Below are 19,764 nucleotides of genomic sequence, written 5' to 3'. Positions count from 1 at the left end.
AGTTTGCCTAGTTGTCGTTTAACCCCGGCCTCGCGTTGTTTGATTTCTATCAGACGTTTTGTACAACTCAGATATTCCATGCTCCATGTTTATTCTTCTACTCTGTAAAGCAGGCTAATCAGTCTGTGTTGGTTAACGAGACACGAATTCATCCGAGGACAACAAATCATTAACACACAATATCGGCCACAAGCTAGAATGTTCAAGATGGAAAGTAGATAAACATCAGGCAACGTAAAAACTATCTCCTGTTGAGATGCAATTAGAAGGTGAAGCAGACCGACTGGGAGTCAGAATGGGAGATGAAATCCATTGCATAATCAAGCATGTTCTCCCGGGCTCGCGCTTGACTCAATACAACAATAGAATACTTGAGCAATGCACTTAAGGCTGCCAGAGTCAATATGCGTGTGTTGGACGCACTAATGGCAGCAATACTACGAAATATATCTTATCCACTTAGGCAGCTGGAACCGAAATGACAAATGCACTTGATCTGATAACAAGATGCCCACGAAGCATGACAAGAAGGTCTGAGTCACAGGATATTCCCACTCTAACAGCAGTGCTCAGACCTAGTGTTCGGACATAGTGCTTAGACCTAGTGCTTAGGCGTGCTTATTTTGTGAGCGTGATTTGTATTCGAAACTCCGTTTGAAAATGACCCCTCATTGTATAACACATGTGCAGTGAGACCACAATATTGGGAGGATTATTCAACTTTTATATACTGCCTCATGTATGAGGGTGCGAAATGTCATCCAATACTTTGGAGGTCCCGCTGTACGTCATTTCACTATATTGTACCCGAATTTTACAAATTGTTTCCCTCTACCTAGCCTCTAATTGGATTACGTTGGATTTACAACTATCTTGCAAGGATCAATGCCGCTTTAACCGGATAGGCACCTTCAAGTCATACACATCAGTTGACATAATCCAACAATATATTATCACCAAGTGGCACGAACCAACTATAACAGAAGTCTTAAGATGCAGGAAGTTCCACTTTTATCAAGTCGGCAATCGGAACTAGATGAACCAGACGATGAGAGCAGATGGGCTCCCATTCAGCTTGCCGCTGCGCAAGGGAATTTGTCCCAAGTACAGCGGCTTTTAGCCCAATCAGTGGACCCGAACGAGCCCGCTAAAGGCTACTACGGGCAGACAGCCCTCCAGGCCGCCTCTTTTAATGGACATCTTGCCGTGGTTGAGATGCTGTTAGCGGCAGGCGCAGACGTCAACGCTCCTGGAGGAAACAACGGAGGCAGATCAGCGGTAGTACTAGCCTCTGGAGCGGGTTATCTGGATATTGTCCACCTATTAGTCTCTGCGGGTGCAGATATCCAGTGCCCATCCCATCAGTATATGGGTCGAACTGCCCTACAGGCTGCCGCTGAGGGAGGGCATATCGAGGTACTACGATGGCTGCTTGAACAAGGCGCAGATGTCAATGCGCCTGCCGCGAAGACCCTGGGTCGCACTGCGCTTCAAGCTGCGGCTTTGGGAGGTCACGCTGATGTCGTGGAGATTCTCCTACACCACAAAGCCCATGTGAACGCCCCCGCTGTGAGATATCGTGGCTTTACGGCCCTTCAAGCCGCGGCTTTTGGAGGCTACAGCCGGATTGTTCATCAATTATTAGAGGCAGGAGCTGATGTCAATGCTCAAGGCTCATATTTTAACGGGTATACGGCGCTTTCGGCAGCGGCAGAATGCGGTCATTATGAGATTGTCCGGATGTTGCTCGATGCCGGCGCAGATGTCTCCATGACATCAGGGAACAAAAAGTGGACGGCGGCGCGGATTGCGATCTTCCGAGGGCAAACTTCTGTCACGCAAATTTTCCAAGAGATCAAGCAGACGAGCCCGGAGCCATATTTTTTGACGCGGAGTAAGCCTCAGGTGGGTTTGAATACTGGGATGTGAAGAGAAAAGGGATCTCGAGATGTATTTTTGGACGTCTTTCTCGGTGTTTTTTCTCCGGCTTAGTTCTATACACAGAAGGATGCAAAATAGGTAGCTCGTGTAAAATATTAACACACAACATAGCTACTTTGGACTATGTGATCACTGTTGGTCACTTGATATCTGGTCACGGGGTCATCCTACGGGCTAGCTATGTATACATCACATGCATCTATACACTGCCACACTGGAACAATGCCAGCGAGCCCTGCACGCCCGCGGAGGCGAGTGAATGGGAGGTGGCTGATTGGGGGACATCAACTGAAGAATATCAATTTTTATGAAACATCATGCAGGACATCAATAGGCTATTAGTCCTTACCACTCTGTCTAGCCGGAGTTAGATATTGATCGACCACCAGTAATTCGATTTACTATCTCCAAGGTTTGTGGCTGATATATGCATAGCTGAAAGTTGCGGTCAGTAGGCTTTGCAATGAATTCATATATTGTCAGCGCATTGCTACTATTTTTATGTGTGGGATGGCTCGCTTGACTATAAATTCTTTTTTGTCTTCAGGTCTACTATCGATCCCAATTCTTCTTATATTCACATTACTTTCAAATTCAAAGCATGTCCTGTACGGTGTGTGGACCTTACACGCAAAAAACCATGAAATCTTTAAGCAACACTGAGTCAAGTTCGCTAACAAGTCTTAGTGAATCAGAATGATGGATATAAAGGCAGGATCTGGTACGCAGCCCTAGCCTCGTCGTATCTATCTCTCTCACATCGAAATAGTCACCTGGCTAATGATTCTTAACTTCATCTAGAATCCTTTGTTAAGCGATACTTCAAAACATTCAATGACGGGGAGACAAGAAACGGACTGGCCAGGCTCTATGTATGTCCGAGTCCAAGTGACACACAAAAGACAAAGTGATCATAGGATGTATAAAAAAACTGATGTTGGATTAGCGCGCGGAGTCAACACTACTATGGGAAGGCAGCCAGTATACAGGCTCGCAAGATATAATATCAGCCTTAACCGTGAGTTTTTGTGATGAGAGCGAATGCATGATAAGCATATCCATGTCTGACCTGTCCCTTCGTATTTAGAGACCTTCTCTGATGAGTATAAAGACTAAGATCATGTCGATTGATGCCACCCAATCTCCTAATGAATGCGTACTGGTGGCTGTTAGTGGAGTTTTAGGCGTAAGCGAGATATTTTATCTACATATAATATCGACTGCACCGATATCTGATTTTGGATGAAACAGGTAGATGATTCGTCTGAGCCATTGAACTTTGCGATGACTTTCTCCCTGCAGCCTGCACCGGGACATTCCGGTGGATTCTTCATCCACAGCCATATCTTCAGACTTGTCTATGGCGATGCCTAGATCAGGCTCAGTTTGCCAGTGTTGTGTGGAATGGAAGGCCCATAATTATCTTGTAAGATAGAGGGCATGTTGGGCCACCATAGAAAAAAAAAATAGAATATTGGTAGCATTGCTTCATTTTCTCATCACCTTCTGATCCATTATTCGATTCAAATTTATCCCAGTCTAACATTGATTTCGATGTAAGTTTAACACCACAGTCACGGTTTACGAACTCAACATTATAAAGATACAGCTCTCCATTTACAAATTCAACAGTAGAACTTCAAAAGACCACAGTCATTCAAGACAAGAATCTATCATGCTATGATTTCCAAAATGCAAAATAAATCGACCTACTCATCCCACAGGAGAGCAAGACCGACAGGGAATCAGAACAAGATTGTATAGAAACAAAAAGAAAACGCCACAATCAACATATGTAAAACAAGACATCAAGCACATATATAGCGATAGATAGCCAAGACCATCAGGGTATCAACATGAGCCACACCATAAATCAGTTCTTGAACTGATCCTCAGTCACACCCTTACCCATAGCAGCAGTACTGCTCACACCACCAGAAACCATCTTCAGCAGATTATCAACGTAGTTGGCACCACTCCACTTCTGGTGGGTGACAACGTCAACGCCCTGCTCCATCTCAGGCTCCTGCACAAGCTCGCCGTAGGCGCGCATGCCGTTCTGGGAGTAAGCCTTCGCGAACTGGTGCGAGATAAGCGCGGTGGTGTGCAATCCAGCCAGGGTGATGAACTGCCACGAGTAGCCGAGCGCACCGAGACGCTTGATGTAAGTCTCCTGCTCCTTGGGGGGCATGGCCTTCTTCCAGTTGAAGGAGGGTGAAAGGTTGTAGGCGAGTCTAGTGGGAATATTATTAGTTGAGGTCCTGATATGACGGGAAACTCGAAAGGTGAGATAAGAAACTTACTTTTGCTCGGGCCACACGGCGTGCACGCCGTCGGCGAATTCCTTAGCCTGGTTGTAGTCGGGCAGCTTGCTCTCCATCCAGATGAGATCGGCGAAAGGTGCGTATGCGACCGCACGGTTGACGGCGCACTGAGTGCCGCCCTGGTAGCGGTAGAAGCCTTCGCGGGTACGAGGAGAATCCCAGTTCCAGAAGATGTCGACGCCGGTAAGGCTCTTGGCGATGGCACGGCATTCGGTATTGCTCTTGCCCTTGGAGGCAGTGAGGTACTGGTCGATGAGGCTCTTCTTGTTGGCGTGGGAGCCGGCATTGATAGTGTCAATAACGGCGTCAGAAAAGAGCTTGAGACCGGCCTTGCTGGTCCATTCGTCCTCAATTGCCTGCAGCTGAGCACCACTCTTGCCTGCCTGCTCGGCGGCAAACATCAGGTCGTTGAGGGGCTGGATGGTTGAGTTTGTGGAGCCCACGATGAAGGCATGGTCGCGGTGGTCGATGGTAGAGGTGATGAGGGTGGCGGCCTCGGAGTCGGTACGGGCAATGGCCAGGAGGTCGGAGCCCATGATATCAGCCTGGGCGCGGATGGCAACCAGGCGGTTGATGTGCTCGCTGATGGGAACGAGGACCTTGCCGGCCATGTGGCCGCACTTCTTTGTACCGGGGGCCTGATCTTCAATGTGGATACCGGCGGCACCACGCTCGACGAACAGCTTGGTCAGCTTCATGACAGCGGTCAGACCACCGTGTCCGGTGTCGGCATCGGCGATAATGGGTCGCAGGTAGTCGACGTTGGCGACGTTTCCTCGCTGGCCGGCAGGTGTGGTAACACGCTCCTCGCGCTGCTTACGGTCATGGAAGAGCTGTGCCATGAACAGCTGGTTAACCTTGCGGGGCACGGTGTCCTAAAGAGTACTTGTAAGTATGCGCCAACTTTTATATAGCCAGATTCAACGTACCATAGGGTAATCAGCCAGATCGGGGGAGGGCTCGTCGGTTGATGAAGCCGTAGACGAGCTCTGCCAGCCAGAGACGTAGATAGTATCGAGGAACTTGCACATTTGAGTGATCATGGTAGGCTCAAGGCATCCGTAGGTGTAGCTGGCCTCCTTTTTCTGTGTGCAAAATGTATAATTAGTATCTGCAGCATCGTGAAAGGTTGATATATCCCAGCTCAACTTACCTGGAAGTTTGACTCCACAATACCCCAGAGCTTCTTTGCTTGCACATTGGACGGGTAATCGATCTTCAGGTTACCACGCTTGGCGACAATCTGCTCGGCTGTAAAAGGCCGCTTGGTGTAGCGCCATCGAGAATCCTTCCACCAGTTCTGCACGGCCTGAACCTCCGCCGCAAACTGGCGGTCCTCATCCTCGTGTAGACCCATGACTTTTGGTATAATACAGAAAAAAGGGTACAAATATAGTCAGATAGTATATGCAGACAGGAAGTGTCACGTCTGTTCAATGCCCCAAGTATAAGAAGAAAAGGGATATCAAGGTTAAAAAAAGAGAAGCGAAGCTATAATAATAAGAAGGACCCGATCACAAGCCAGCGAAAGCCGGGGTACTTATTAAACATTCAAATGCGTCACAGTCGGTAAACGCTCGGCTCAACGGGAACCAATACCTCCAATGCCTAGGTACTCCAGGACTCTTTTCTTTCAGGCTCAGGTTCGACCAATGCACGGGCAAAGCGCTCCGAAAGGCGGAAGGCGGGTACAACTGGTCTCGGAACAGAGGATCCAGGCTCTGATGATCCTCGGTCTAATGGGACAACCCTTTGCCACTGCTGACTTCCCCAAATGTTCCATTGGTGTCACAATAATCGGCATCTCAGTAGAATGTAAAGGGGATGACATTCCAGGTATTTTTTTTCCTCCCTTCTTGTTCTTTGATTGTTCAAGTTGGGGTGAGAGAATTTGATGTTCGATGTTTGAATAGAGCCGAATGACGTCGAAGAACACATGCGATTACCGTGGCAATACAAGATATACAGTATGGTAATTTTCACGTGCATCCCATTCGGAGGTTCATCAGTTAGGAATAGTCTTAAATAAACTACTCTCCGTGATACATACTTGACTACTCCGTATACGCGCTACATTCTATAGTATAGCAAAGTAGGAAAATCGTTACCATTCGAAGAGAAACACTGTCGAGAGAGATAGTCTGCCTGAGTCATCCTTGCCGTCTTGTCATGCCCCGGTATTCGACCGGTCTCCACCAGGCAAATCCTCAAGATCCTTGCATTAGGCGTTTTCACCATAATGTAACTTTTTCGGAGTATTTCGGGATTCTTTTGGTGTTTTGCTACGCTATACACATAGACATTGCTCTAAGTTATATACAACATAGGTAGTTTCGACAATAACCAGGTTCATAGTCCCATTTTCTCGCCCTATATCATTCACTACACATCCATATATGCAAATACATATGTTACCACATTCTAACATCTACAACCACACGAAATCAGACCGGCAGAAATGACACTTCCAAGTGACCTGCACATGCATCTATCCAATCGTAAGAGATCCACCCTGATCGAGGGAAAAAAAATGACTCAAAACCGCCCTACAAGTTGGACCTCGGCACAACTGAGCTCTGCCAAACTAACCGCATACAGCGCCGATAAGGCTAGATCAGGAACTATACAATAAAGATAAAGCCTGGAACACCAACATGAAACACAGTACTTTGACCCTCTGGTGTAAAATATAACCTCTCTCGTATCATCCTTGCACTTATAATCCGAAGAATTGCCTCCAATCTTGGAAAGTTCCATGGATGAATATTGGACATCAGATAACCTTAGACATGCTTAACGAGATAACATCCACCTATGAGATTCGTACCAGATAACAACCAAACGACCCCAAGAAAACAAGTGCATACATACCCCAGTTCCTCATAGCCACGGGAACAACCTCGGGAAAACAAGGGAACTCCCCACCCGTCATATTATCGATCTCCTGTCTGCGGAGAGACCATGACGCCTTCGGGATCTCCGAAATGCGGTCTTTTCTCGGTCGGGGACGTGTTGCGCTGCCGAGGCATCCACCGACTTATTCTCGCTTTCGGGTTGTGGTTCTGGGGTATACCCCAGCCAGTCAAGCTCGTTTGGTGGGGTAATCATTTACCAGGGTTGTCATTCACCATTAGACCATGGCGTGCTCCCAGTATACATCTGCCGGCATATACGGCGAAGTGAAGAATAAGTTGACATCCATTCTTTTTTGTGATTGTATGTGATACGCTTTCAGCAAAGGCAGAAAAAAGACTAAGAGATGAATTGCAACCGAAAATCAACGCTAGGCAGTAAACACTGCTTGATGTTCATAAATCCAATATCTTGCTCACTTCTACATGCATTTTCTATTCTCATGTTCGCTGCTCACGCCCACACAAACTGTGCAACAATCTTGACTGTTAAAGCAAAACAAAATTCAATCAATATGCATCCTGAGCAACGACTGCTTTATGGTACGTCTCGTAGGGAGTGATAGTTCCCAGCGAGCGTCGCATATGGGCATTGAGAATCTCCAGCCCGTAGACGTAACTGGCGTTCACCCAGCCGAACCTGCAATCGAATTAGTACCAAAGAGATTCGCAAAAGGGAAAGAACAAAGACATACCCTTCACGTGGAGCTCCCTTGAAGTCCGTGCCCTGATTGCCATACTCGGCATCAACCCGGTGCGGATCTATAGGACGAGTGACATCATACTTCTCCACGACAACGCCGTTGAAGTCGACAAAAGCTTTAGTGATCATATAGACCCACTTATACGCCAGTCGCTCTGCATCCTCCTGGTAGCCGTAGCGGAGGAAGGCCGTCCAGGCAAGCATTTGTTGCGGTGCCCAGCCATATGGGTAATCCCACTGCCGGTTGGGACGCTCCAAGCCCACGGCACCCCGCGACTCCTCAGTTCCAGAGACCAAGCCGCCGAACGCCTCGAAGCGGGGCAGGGCCTTTTCGACCATGACAGCTGCCTGCGCGGGGGATGCGAGACCAGCCCACATTGCCCAGAAGGTTGTGGCAGTTTCGTATTCTGTACGCTCCTTCTTGACGGTGTCATAGTCGAAGTACATGCCCTTCTCGGGGTTCCAGAGAAGCTGGTCCATGCGCTGCTTGCGCTTGCGCGCACGTCGGTCCCAGACTGCAGAGGACTCGGTCTCGATGTGCTGGGTTTGGGGTGTGCGGAACTCTGCTGGGATGGGGAGTTTGTCATTGAAGTGAACGCGAATGGCCCGCGCGATGTCGACTTCATATTTGTACAGCAGGGAGTTGAGGTCGACTGTGGCGAGGTTTCCACACACGCCCTCCAGGCGATAGCTGGTGTCGTGGCCGGACTCGCGGACGGCTCGGTCGTGCATGAAATACTCGTCGAGCTTGGGCTCGACTATAGTCCTGGAGTTGTATGCCTTAACGAACTCATCGAAGGTCATTCCATGCTTCTTGGCGTATGGGTTGAGAATGTGCACGAAGTGAGAGGGCTCGGTCTCTGGGGGCACGCCCCAACCTTCGGGGCGATACCTCGAAAGACCAGACTCTGGATCGAGCCGAGGCGCGGTAACCCAGACGCTATTGTACTCCTTGATGGCAGCGAGGATAGCATTGCGCAGGAACTCCTTTGAATCGGGCTCTGTTTTAATCCTTTCATAAACACGCAGTGCCATGTCGGTTAGGAAAGGCGGTTGAGAGCGGGTGAGATAGTAAGATCGATTTGCGTTGAGGATCTTGCCGTAGTGCTTGATCTCGAAACAGAAATTGATTACCATGCCCTTGGCGAGATCGACGCGGTCGCTGACAAGCAGTCCCAAGGACTCCATGTAGCTATCCCAGCCGTACAGCTCGTTGAACCGACCACCAGGCACTACGAACGGCACACCGACCAGCTCAGTCTTCTCCGTCGATTCGTTCAACTTTTCCTCCATAGCCAGAGCAAGGAGACCAGGCTTGTCGTTGAGTCCCATCACATAATCGGGCGTGATTACAGCCGGTAGCATCTGCACATCAAGGCGCAGCTCGGGATGTTCTTTCGCAATCCGTTCGTAATATTCGAACTGCGTTGGAGCACCCGGCGGGATATAGATCCGAGGTCGCGGGTCTGCAGTCCAATCCTTGGGGTCTCGACCTGCCACTTCAATATTGGAGCCATCAATACGCCTTGTGAGGGCCTTCCAGAAGGAATTCTTGATCAGGCGGGAGAGCCGCGCGACTGGATTTTCACTCAGTCGTGCTTCATCAAGGATAATGTGCTTGCGACCGTAGTCTTTGGCAATTGTAAGCTCTTGCAAGAGATTGGAGAGCATGTATGTGCCTCGTACGTCAACTCGCTTATGTCCAGAAGATGCTGCAGTGCCGACGGAGATCACCTACAGTGGTCAGCAGCCGTCCTCGGTATTTGACACCACCAAGCATACCTTCGGTCCCAAGTCCTCGATGGTAATCTGCATATTCTGATCCGTATCCTCCTGTTTCAAGAGAGCATCAAGCGTCTCGTCGACCTCGATAAGGAATTTCCGTGGTTGTCCTGGCGCCTCATCTATTCCGCTGCTGTCAGCTCTTGCATTGACCACATATCCAGCATATTAGTAACAAGCATACCATGACTACCGCGCCGAGATGGCAAGGTTCCAAAGAATTGATTGATGTCTTCACGACTGTAGTCGCTCAAACCCTGTAAGATCCCAGTCAAAAATAAGCTGGCTGTACCTTCTACCGCGGGGTACCGCCCAAGCGTTATGGCTGCTTACCACTGAGAATGCACGTCGTCTCGACTTGAGAGCATTGAGATTATCCTCCTTGCCATAGTAGACATCTGGATTAGAGAAAGGATCGGTGGAGCTGGAACCAGAACGGGTACGCCCATCTGGCGAGCTCATGGTCTGTGTGGCGGAGGAAGAAGAGAGGACACAATTTGAAATTGAATTGTGCGTTACGCAAGGAAGCGTCCACACCGACTATTCCCGGTAGTCGATACACTTAAAGCAGCGAGTACAGGCACTCCAAATGGGCCTGATGTAATATAATGATCGGGGTAAATTGTACTATGGTACTCACGATCCGATCAGCAAAGTCAGGGGATCCTTGTCTGATACTTAAGACAGTCTCGGATTTTGATAAATTGAAGCTTCGAAATGGATATGAGATGGCAGTGATAGAAAATAACAGCGAAATATTATGAACCTGGCAGAGGTGGAAAGGGAATGACGGCATTCACATTGATGATGTCGCCGCTCCACTTATTGTTGCCCCCCCAGAGCTGATAAGCCTTGAGATAACAAATTCGAAACGATTCGAAGGGAAGATGAGATGTACGAAAACTAGAACAAATATAGATACTGTAAGTCTTTTCTAGAAGTAGTCTAAATAAAGACTCAAAAATCAGTCTGTTTGCGGCCTTGACATGGTCACCAGCCATTTATTGGAATGTGGGGGACTCTCTCCCGCATCTCATTACGGAGTATAGCTAGGTACGCTTATATTCTCTAACAAAAAAATATCCGTAAAGCTTGTGCCAACACAGCTATTTATAGACTGTAGTATATCCAAAGTAGCACTGTCTATACAATTGCTCATAGCTTGGCAGAGATTGCACTTCCGCCGTCGACCGTGATAGTCGCGCCGTTCACAAACGCACCGGCACGGCTACTCAAGAACAAGCAAGCCCCGGCCACATCCTGTGGGGTTCCAATGCGACCCAAAGGTACGCCAGCCCTGATACTATCGCCGAACGACTGCAAGGTAGCAGCCATCATCTTGCTTTCGAAGGGACCACAGGCCAGGGTATTAGAGCTGCAAACCGAATCAGTCTCCTACACATCAAAGAGGAGCGAAGCACTCGTTAGCGGGTAAACTTACGTAACGTTTCGCTTGCCCAGATGGTTGGCAAGAACCCTGCTCAAGTGGTGCAAACCGGCCTTACTGGAACTGTATGCGAATGTCTCGAGCGAGGGAACACGGAGCCCATCAATACTACCGATATTGATAATGCGAGAAGGATCCTCTGGTGTAGCCGCCTTTTCCAGGAGAGGTGTGACAAGCTGGGTCAGGTCGAAGACCCGGTGTAGGTTGAGGGTAAGTACTCGTGTGAAGGCCTCGGAGGGGTATTCATCGTAGGGAGCGCCCCAGTTCGATCCGGAGTTGTTGACGAGGACGTGGAGCTCTAGAAAAAGAAGGCATGTTATTAGAAGGTGATATAACTTATAGTCCATTGGATATGATGCCTTACTGCCTTCACGCTTGCCGATCTCCTCGGCCAGCTTCTTCACGTCCTCGAGTTTATAGAAATTGGCCGGAATGGCGTAGGCTTTGCCCTTGCCCAGAGCGTTGAGCTCCTTGACTGCTTGATCGCATGCCTTTGCATCACGGGAAGAGATATAGACGGTGGCCCCGTTTGTTACATATCCCTCTGAGATCATACGACCGACGCCTTTAGCACCTCCAGTGACCAGCACCACTTTGCCCTGTGGGCGCGTTAGAATGGTCGGAAAGTTAGAGTACCTAGCGATCTGACCTTGACATTGAAAAGACTTGCGGAATCCATTGTGAAATTGCGAATTAGACTTAAAACACCAGAAAGATCAAAGATGAGGAGCGCTACCTTCGTTACATATGTATGTCCGTCGTAGCTCTCCCCATTGCACCCCATACCCGAGGCCGAGATTACTTGATAGCTCAGCCGAGGCACATGGCCCCGGAACATCTTTCTACCGATCAATATGTACTAGTCCTTTTTGGGGATCAACTTAGGGCTGCATCGTCAGGGTTTCGCGGGGTCTCTGCCCAGGTGGTCGAGGTGTTTTGACTGCTTGTGTTCATAGCGTACAGCTCCGTTACAATAGATTTGTCGATTTTTGCTTACAACTCGCTATTTAACGATGGAGGACCTCCTTTCAAAACACCGTAAAGAGCAAAAAGATCTCCAAGGGCGGATCACGCAGAAGAAAAAGTCCGCCACCAAGAAGACCCGCAAAGGAGTCAACGATGAATGCGAACGGATGCAGCACGATTTGTCTGAGAAACAACAGGCTGAGATTGCACAATTAAATGGAGACTTGACTGAAGGGCTCGAAGACCTCAGCCTGGAAGATGATCAACCTACAGAGGATGAAGATTTGAAACAAGACAAACCCGCCGAGAAGCCACAAGAAGCAGAAACGGCAGCCGAATCCATCCCAGAGCCCTCCTCTGCATCTAGCACAAAGAAGCCAAATCGCCAGAAAGCCCGCCTCGCGCGGCGTGCAGCTGAGCAAGCCGCCCAATCCGCGGCCGCAGCAGAAGAAGCCGCGACGCAAACAAACTACAGAGGCAATGAACAGGAGGTCATGGACGCTGTGTTCAAGAAATTGGGTCTGAAGGAGATCGAAGTGACTCCAGATGGGCATTGTCTCTACTCAGCAGTCGCTATACAGCTCGACGAGTCCGGAGTCGGTTTGCGGCCGGACCCAAGCCGAATCGTCCTCCAGCCCGCGACACAGTCACGCATCGACACAGTCGCCTCTCCACAACACGATGGCTACCGAGCTGTTCGAGCTGTGACTGCGGATTTCATTATGGAACATAAAGAAGACTTCGAAGCGTTCATGGAAGAGCCCCTAGAGTCATATACTCGGAAGATAAAATTGACTGCCGAGTGGGGAGGGCAATTGGAGCTGCAGGCGATTGCCCGAGCATACGGCGTGGAAATCAACATTGTACAGAAGGATGGGCGGATGGAGAAGATTGAGTCCGGTGATGGCGACAGCTTCGACGAGGAGGAGAAGCGCAAACGCGTTATCTGGCTCGCTTACTACCGTCACACCTACGGACTCGGTGAACACTACAATGCCCTTGTGAAGAAGTCCTAAGCTACTCATATCAACGCAAGCTCATTTCTGCCTCGGCCTTTTCTCAGTTAAGGCCAGACTGTGCAATTGCAGATCTATTTTTGTCTTGGTTCTTTTTCTTGGCTGGGTGATTTCAGCTTTTCGGCAGATTTAGTTACGGCGACGCCAAATCGAGACTCGGTCGTGGATCACCCCGTTCTCGCCCTGGCCTACCTCGTGCGTACGCTCTGGCGTCCAATACGCCACTCTTTCCAGGCTGGTCTTGCTCGGCGTCCGCAGAGGTTCGTGCTTGACGACACCCTTGGCGTCGTAGGGGATCTCTTCGCCGGGGTGGCTCAGGTGTGCCATGTATGCTTCTGATGGAGAAGCATATGGGGGCCCTGGTGCTTGGGGATCCTTGTGACGTGGGAACTCGAGGCAGATCAAGTTACCTGTTGGCGAAGGGGCCAAAAGCTGGGTCTGTCGGAGTGCCCATTTGGGTCGCATTGACGGGTCCAGTGCACAGAAGAACTGCATGATGGTTAGCATGAGGACAGTGAACATAGAAACTTGAGATATAGACAACAGCAGATACATCATTCATGTTATCATATCACGTGTTTGTATTCCCGCATTGCGATGAACTCGATATAGACAGACATCCGAGCAGAAACAGAGAGGCCAAAAAGGAATCCATACCGTGTAATCATAAATGATATCAAATCCGTTCAACGGGACACCAATCTTCTGCAACCAAGCATCATCGAAAAAGTCACCCTGAATCCAAGTAACCTTTCCCGCACCGACAGTCTCATCCCGGACGCGATACCAATTGGCATTATCGTTCTCCTCCTTCTTACACGCCTCAACCGCAGCCGCGCTATACTCGAGACCATAGGCATCGTAGCCAAAGCTCGCCAGCAAGAGGACATCGACACCTCTCCCGCAACCAGGAACGAGAGCTTTCCGCCTGTACGACTGACCCTGTGCATCGGTCACGACAGGGGCGCCAATTGTCGCCCGCTGCTTGACGAGCGTATCTTCTAAGGCAGGGTTGGGGAATCCCCGGTCCCAGGGCAGATTGTCACCCTTGTCCCAGAGAGACGCCCAGCCATCGACGTATTTGTCGCCCTTGTATTGGGCAAGATGAGCTTGTATGGCCTTTGGGTTGATGTTTGCCATTGAGATGGTTATGGTTTGATCGTTGGATCTGGGGTTCACGGGGTGGTTCTAAACGGATGCGGTCAAGTTCACCGTCTTTATGCCATCTTAACCTCGGGGATCCGTTCCGCCAGCCCTCTCTACCGGGCTTATTAAGCACCTCCTTGCAGTGAGGTCCACATGAGTGGAAGGTATGATCAAGTGGCGTATAAAGATGTTTCTGGGTTCGAATTACTCTGTTCTCAAGGATCTGTATTATCGTAGCAAGTCCATCATGTTGCATTTGTTCAACAGCGTAACTGAGTCCAACCTTATCTTGTGCCATGTAGTGGAACATCCATACCTGGATCTGATGGCTATGGAGAGGACCCTGGGGTATTTATTGTGGCAGTTCGCCAAGGTAACACCGGGGAAGCAGGGGTAAAGATCAACTAAAAAACCCAAAGATGACTTCCGAAAATCGATTGCGACTCTCAGGTCCTTTCTGATGCCATCAGGAATTTTCAGATTGTGTTCTATATTGTATACGATCGAACATCTAGACTCAAGAGTCCATACCCAATCTCGGGATAGGGCCACCATTAGGTCTGCCGACGGAAGACCGGCACGTTCGCGCGCAACGATGACTGGCTCTATAAGCCGGCTGATATCTTTGTAGCAGATGTGTACTAGCGTTAGCATCTCGGATATTAATCCGGGCCTGAAGTCCTGCTAGAAGGCACAAGAGATATTTTCAGTTACACTCGGTCGCTGTCGGTGCTTGTCGGACAAAAAATCTTTGAATCTCCAAATGCCAGAAATTTTCTATCACTTTGATTTCTGAGAATACACGCAATACATTCAGGACTCCCAAGTTATCCAGGTGCATATTTGCAGATCTTTGATATCAGGGGATAGATCGACGCTTTTTGCAAGGAAGGCGCCGAAGTGGTCATTTGCAGGGCTTCCTGTTTTTTTTTTTTTCTTCGAACACTTAGCTTGACTCTTTTGTAAAGCTTTGTGCGCCCTATTCTTTTGAAAACCGAGTTATTAGACTTATTTTATGTCCAATTTGGCAAAATTGGCTTTTTGGTTTACCACATACTTCCAACATGCACGGCCAATCTGAGGCAGACGGCATCGTCGCGTCCTCGGAGAGCGGAGAACATCCGACAGTCATAGCCGACACAAAGTCGGAGATCGAGAATGATATCCACTCTCTATCGGATGCCTCCAGCAATACCGCCGAGGAACATGATCCAGAGAATCCTCCACGCCTAGAGCGCCAGTTGACCGAGCTTGGTCCTCCCATCAAGGTTGCCCGACTCAAGCGCAGAGGCTTGTTCGGTCAGTTGGCATTAGTGGCAGAGATTGAAAATCCAAAGACATACCCTCGGAGAATGAAATGGTTCATCACATTTGTCGTCGCTCTTGCCGGAGCCACAGCACCAATGGGCAGCGCAGTCTTTCTCCGTGAGTCTACAGTCACAAATTGGGTATAGATCTGATCATCTCTAATCGTTCTGCTATCAGCTTCACTATCACAAGTAACCAAGGAGTTGCATACGACAACCACCATCACTAATCTGTCAATCGCATTGTACATGCTGGCCATGTCGATATTCCCATTGTGGTGGTCATCATTTAGTGAGCGACTTGGGCGACGGACTGTCTATTTAGCGTCTTTTGCTCTCTTTGTGGTCTTCAACTGTCTTTGTGCTGTCTCAGATTCTATCGCAATGTTGATTGTAATGCGAATGTTGAGTGGTGGCGCTGCTGCTTCTGTCCAGGCGGTTGGTGCTGGCACCATCGCCGATCTCTGGGAACCCAGGGAGCGAGGACGGGCCATGGGTATATTCTATCTAGGTCCGTTGTGTGGACCCTTGTTTGCACCCATTATTGGTGGTCTTCTAGCTCAGCGCTGGGGATGGCGGAGTACCATGTGGTTCCTCTCGGCATTTGGTGCTCTCACTCTCATATTCATTCTCTTCGCCCTTCCCGAGACGTTGATGGTTCAAAAGCCTGTGTTGGCTGAGCTTGAGAGCGACGAAGGTCCAGCCATCAGCCGCCCGTTGAGTCGAGTCTCGTCCCAACAGGTTGTTCGGTCTACCACAAGGTGGCTGAAGACGATGAAGATGATCTTCATTGATCCGCTCAAAATCATTCTCTATCTCCGATTCCTCCCCGTTGTTCTCACTGTATACTATGCTAGTATCGCCTTCGGTTCCCTCTATGTCCTCAATATCAGTGTTGAGCATACCTTCGCAGAGGCGCCGTACAACTTTTCCACCATCATCGTTGGTTTGCTGTACATTCCAAACTCGCTGGGCTATATGGTGACCAGTATCTTTGGAGGAAAATGGATGGACAGCATCATGCAACGTGAGGCAAAGAAGGCAAATCGATACGACGAGAAAGGTCGGCTGGTACTACGACCAGAAGACAGAATGCGTGAGAATGCATGGCTTGGTGCTTTCATGTACCCGGCAGCTCTGATCTGGTATGGTTGGGCGGCGGAGAAGGGAGTTTTCTGGCTCGTCCCGGTATGTCAACTCTCATCTCATTCCCTGGATATGTGCACCAGTGCCACTTGCTAACTTTGACCCCACAGATGATCGCGAATTTCTTCTTCGGTATGGGCTCGATGCTCATTTTCAGCATGGTCACCACCATGCTCACCGAGTTCATGCCGAAAAGGTCTTCAGAAGGTGTAGCTCTCAACAACTTTATGCGAAATATCTTCTCCTGCATCGGTTCTGTCGTCACGGCACCGATAATCGGCGCTATCGGCAATGGATGGCTTTTCACCATCCTCGGCCTGGTTAGTTTCGCAAGCAGCTCCGTCATCTTCCTGATGAGAGTCAACGGCCCAAAATGGAGAAAGACCATGGACGCACACATGCGGGCATGAGATTTTTCTGCTCTGCTCTACTAGATTGCATTTTGACTTTGGCGTTGGAGCATATTTTTACATTAATTGATAGAGAGGTAAGTGTCTGGCATACCATACACAGTTGGTGTCATAACAGCCTGTCTCTGTTTTGCACATACGTCCCACCAAAACAAAATATCCATACTTGTTTCTGTCTTTCCGTTGATGTTGAACCGCCCAATGGCCGTTACCTGTTTTTCATGTCTGTCTTTCTCAAAACCGGCTGTTTCCCTCAGGGTGCAGATATGTCTAATGTCCAAAATGATACCCAGTCTGAAGTGAAATCCATTTCACAAGGATCTTAAATGAGCCCTCCCCAGGCCACAATGATGTCCATTTACCGTGTACAAGTAGAAGAGCCCTACCGAATACATATCCTGCAGCATCGAAAACCCCATTATGCTCTGTTTGTATGCTTACTCAAGCGGCCTTCCCTAGAGCAATTTCATTGTTAATCGCTCAATCCCAAAATGTCCAATGGCCAAGTCCTGCGATGTCTATCCCGTCAGAATACCCAAATTGACTCTTCTCGGGCATGTTAACGTATCTATCTGTGCGACTTGAAGACTTACAAGGATAGTCGACCTTACCTTGCCTTTGGTGGTCTTTTTATTAGACCTTCCATATTTCTTCTCAGAAAGATATCCCTCCCCCTTATTAGAGTTAGTCGCAGAATACAGCTACGCGTAGTGAAAAAGATGAATCAGTAATGGGAATATTCTATCACATGGATACTTGTCCTCAAATTTTGAGACGTACACTTCCTCAAGAAGCGTTCAACCCGTGTTTTAGTAATCGCATATGCCAAGCTGATACGTATAAGGTCTCACGTATTTGTGTTATCGAGCATATTATTTCGATCTAGCTACAGTATATCAGGTACTGGTCGAGATAGCAGGTTCATTAATCTGAGCCAATTAATTGCGCATATGAGGCTAGCAATGTTACGGAGTTTACTTTACATAGATGTCCCTCAATCTCTACTCCGTACGGAGTATGTATAAAAAAGGATATAGATCTGAGTAAGACTGCATGTGTTAATTTACCCGCATGAGAAAAAAGCAAGGCAGCCAATCAGAGCTTCATCGTGCCATGTTCTTGACTCGCCAGCACTTCTAGCGAACATTCGATGCATCTGTGAGGGGAGATCGCGTGAATAATTAGAGGGGGTTATGTGCTGGACTTACCAGGATCTTCCTGTCAACGATGTATGTACTTTTTAAGCGATGTTTGCGAATTCCCATCCCCGACCAGACAAACCCCCCGAGTAAGTTTTCGTTTCTTTTTCTCACACAGTTCACACTAGCAAACCCCATGCCAGCAATATCCCTACCAAGTTATACTCAAACGACCTATCTATTCGCTAGTTGCAGTCTCAAATATAAGACATCGAATTACAGTCTATTAGCCTCGAGACTTCTCTCCGATCGGCCATATTCCTTCCAAGTGCATAGGTGACAAAGGAACCGCTTGGCAAAAAAAAAAGCGATCCTCATGCCCATCCTCGAGTCCAAGAGTATAGGAGTCCAACGTGCTCCGTATTCAAAAGAGAACCCAAAAATCCTGGCCCAATTCTGAGAATAGAAACCGAACCACCAATCATATTTATCGACGCGATGGGTTCACCTCCTTCGAGGGCCGCCATTTGCTGACAACACGCAACACGGCATGGATGCTCGGCCCGCTGCATGGAGTTGGGTAGACGACTTATCTAGCGATTTGGCTGATGACTTGTATCAGGAAGTACAACATATCGGGAAGGGCACGAAAAGCCAGCGCCGAGGTGATTCGCCAGAAAGGATAAAAACGGCCTAGACATGCATGCAGCTCTTTCTAGACTCGAGTGTTTGGCTTTTATACCTATCTATACCTGTAGGTACATTAGGTCGAATTGAACACATATGCCATTTTGAAAGAAGATCCCGGTGACGAAGCTATTGTAAGACGACACATCAGTCAGATAACCGTGGGGTTTGTTAGTGTGCTCCATGGCGGACGTGGTAGTTTAGGAGTGGTTGGTATTGACGCGAAGATCACATAAGGATCGGCTATACTCCGTAATCGTTATAGGTGGAATGGAAAGATGGGATTATCGCAGAGAGAGAATTTGATGTCCAACATGTCCAGCTTCCCAAGTGCAATATCACCTGACAAGGAACACCGTGTTCCGCTCCCTTTTGACTACAGATGTTGATGCAGTCCACGGTGTCTAACTGCATATTACATCACCATTCCAACTGACTCCCTTACAGTTGAGTATCACAGAAGGCGATTCTGAAGTGTCGGTGTCGTGTCTGTCGAAAGTGGAGATTCCACTCCGTATCCACGACTCCATCAGCTCCAACTTCGTTCCCAACCACCCTGTTTTACCATTTCAATTTGATTTTGCAAAAATTTCGCTAGAAGTCCAAATATTTTGCCCCTTCAACACCCACATCCATTCTGAGGTTAATCTACCCTGGTCTCCCCACCCGTGTACGCCTGCATCCTATTTGCCGCCTTTACCGGCGGACGTTGGGCAGAAATGGGCCTGCATCTTCTTGCGTCGCCCATCGATTTTCCTACTGAAACATTGCCTTCGTGGCTTTGTGTGCACCGGCGAAGTTCCCTTGGGCCAATTCATTTCTATTCTGTGTCTGTGTA

At 48.6% G+C, this 19,764-nt stretch overlaps 7 protein-coding genes across 7 annotated transcripts; 3 read left to right on the top strand and 4 right to left on the bottom strand.

The window, feature by feature from the left end:
- Positions 1–993: 993 nt before the first annotated feature.
- N7500_002469 (ankyrin repeat domain-containing protein) lies at positions 994–1,929 on the top strand (the record flags this gene model as incomplete). Its single annotated transcript, XM_056673615.1, has 1 exon — positions 994–1,929. One exon carries the CDS (start codon positions 994–996, stop codon positions 1,927–1,929), a length of 936 nt encoding a protein of 311 aa, XP_056534140.1.
- Positions 1,930–3,814: 1,885 nt separating this feature from the next.
- N7500_002468 (isocitrate lyase 1) lies at positions 3,815–5,622 on the bottom strand (the record flags this gene model as incomplete). Its single annotated transcript, XM_056673614.1, has 4 exons — positions 3,815–4,175; positions 4,245–5,140; positions 5,195–5,350; positions 5,419–5,622. 4 exons carry the CDS (start codon positions 5,620–5,622, stop codon positions 3,815–3,817), a joined length of 1,617 nt encoding a protein of 538 aa, XP_056534139.1.
- A 2,065-nt stretch (positions 5,623–7,687) lies between these two features.
- Positions 7,688–10,124, bottom strand: N7500_002467 (alpha,alpha-trehalase; the record flags this gene model as incomplete). The annotated part of the gene is made up of 5 exons (XM_056673613.1): positions 7,688–7,817; positions 7,873–9,614; positions 9,663–9,784; positions 9,847–9,919; positions 9,996–10,124. 5 exons carry the CDS (start codon positions 10,122–10,124, stop codon positions 7,688–7,690), a joined length of 2,196 nt encoding a protein of 731 aa, XP_056534138.1.
- A 693-nt stretch (positions 10,125–10,817) lies between these two features.
- Positions 10,818–11,788, bottom strand: N7500_002466 (short chain dehydrogenase/reductase family; the record flags this gene model as incomplete). Its single annotated transcript, XM_056673612.1, has 4 exons — positions 10,818–11,037; positions 11,104–11,407; positions 11,474–11,708; positions 11,759–11,788. 4 exons carry the CDS (start codon positions 11,786–11,788, stop codon positions 10,818–10,820), a joined length of 789 nt encoding a protein of 262 aa, XP_056534137.1.
- A 334-nt stretch (positions 11,789–12,122) lies between these two features.
- N7500_002465 (deubiquitinase OTU2) lies at positions 12,123–13,091 on the top strand (the record flags this gene model as incomplete). Its single annotated transcript, XM_056673611.1, has 1 exon — positions 12,123–13,091. The coding sequence occupies one exon, from the start codon at positions 12,123–12,125 to the stop codon at positions 13,089–13,091; it is 969 nt and encodes a 322-aa protein (XP_056534136.1).
- Positions 13,092–13,220: 129 nt separating this feature from the next.
- On the bottom strand, positions 13,221–14,231 carry N7500_002464 (putative thiol methyltransferase; the record flags this gene model as incomplete). Its single annotated transcript, XM_056673610.1, has 2 exons — positions 13,221–13,580; positions 13,749–14,231. The coding sequence occupies 2 exons, from the start codon at positions 14,229–14,231 to the stop codon at positions 13,221–13,223; spliced, it is 843 nt and encodes a 280-aa protein (XP_056534135.1).
- A 1,070-nt stretch (positions 14,232–15,301) lies between these two features.
- Positions 15,302–17,100, top strand: N7500_002463 (MFS transporter; the record flags this gene model as incomplete). The annotated part of the gene is made up of 3 exons (XM_056673609.1): positions 15,302–15,662; positions 15,723–16,732; positions 16,801–17,100. 3 exons carry the CDS (start codon positions 15,302–15,304, stop codon positions 17,098–17,100), a joined length of 1,671 nt encoding a protein of 556 aa, XP_056534134.1.
- Between the last annotated feature and the right edge of the window lie 2,664 nt (positions 17,101–19,764).

Source organism: Penicillium coprophilum (assembly GCF_028826855.1).
Source record: "Penicillium coprophilum strain IBT 35676 chromosome Unknown utg000002l_segment0_segment1, whole genome shotgun sequence".
In the NCBI taxonomy this organism is placed as follows: domain Eukaryota; kingdom Fungi; phylum Ascomycota; class Eurotiomycetes; order Eurotiales; family Aspergillaceae; genus Penicillium; species Penicillium coprophilum.
Note: the sequence above shows the minus strand (reverse complement) of the source record. Positions and strands in the feature narration are given on the sequence as shown.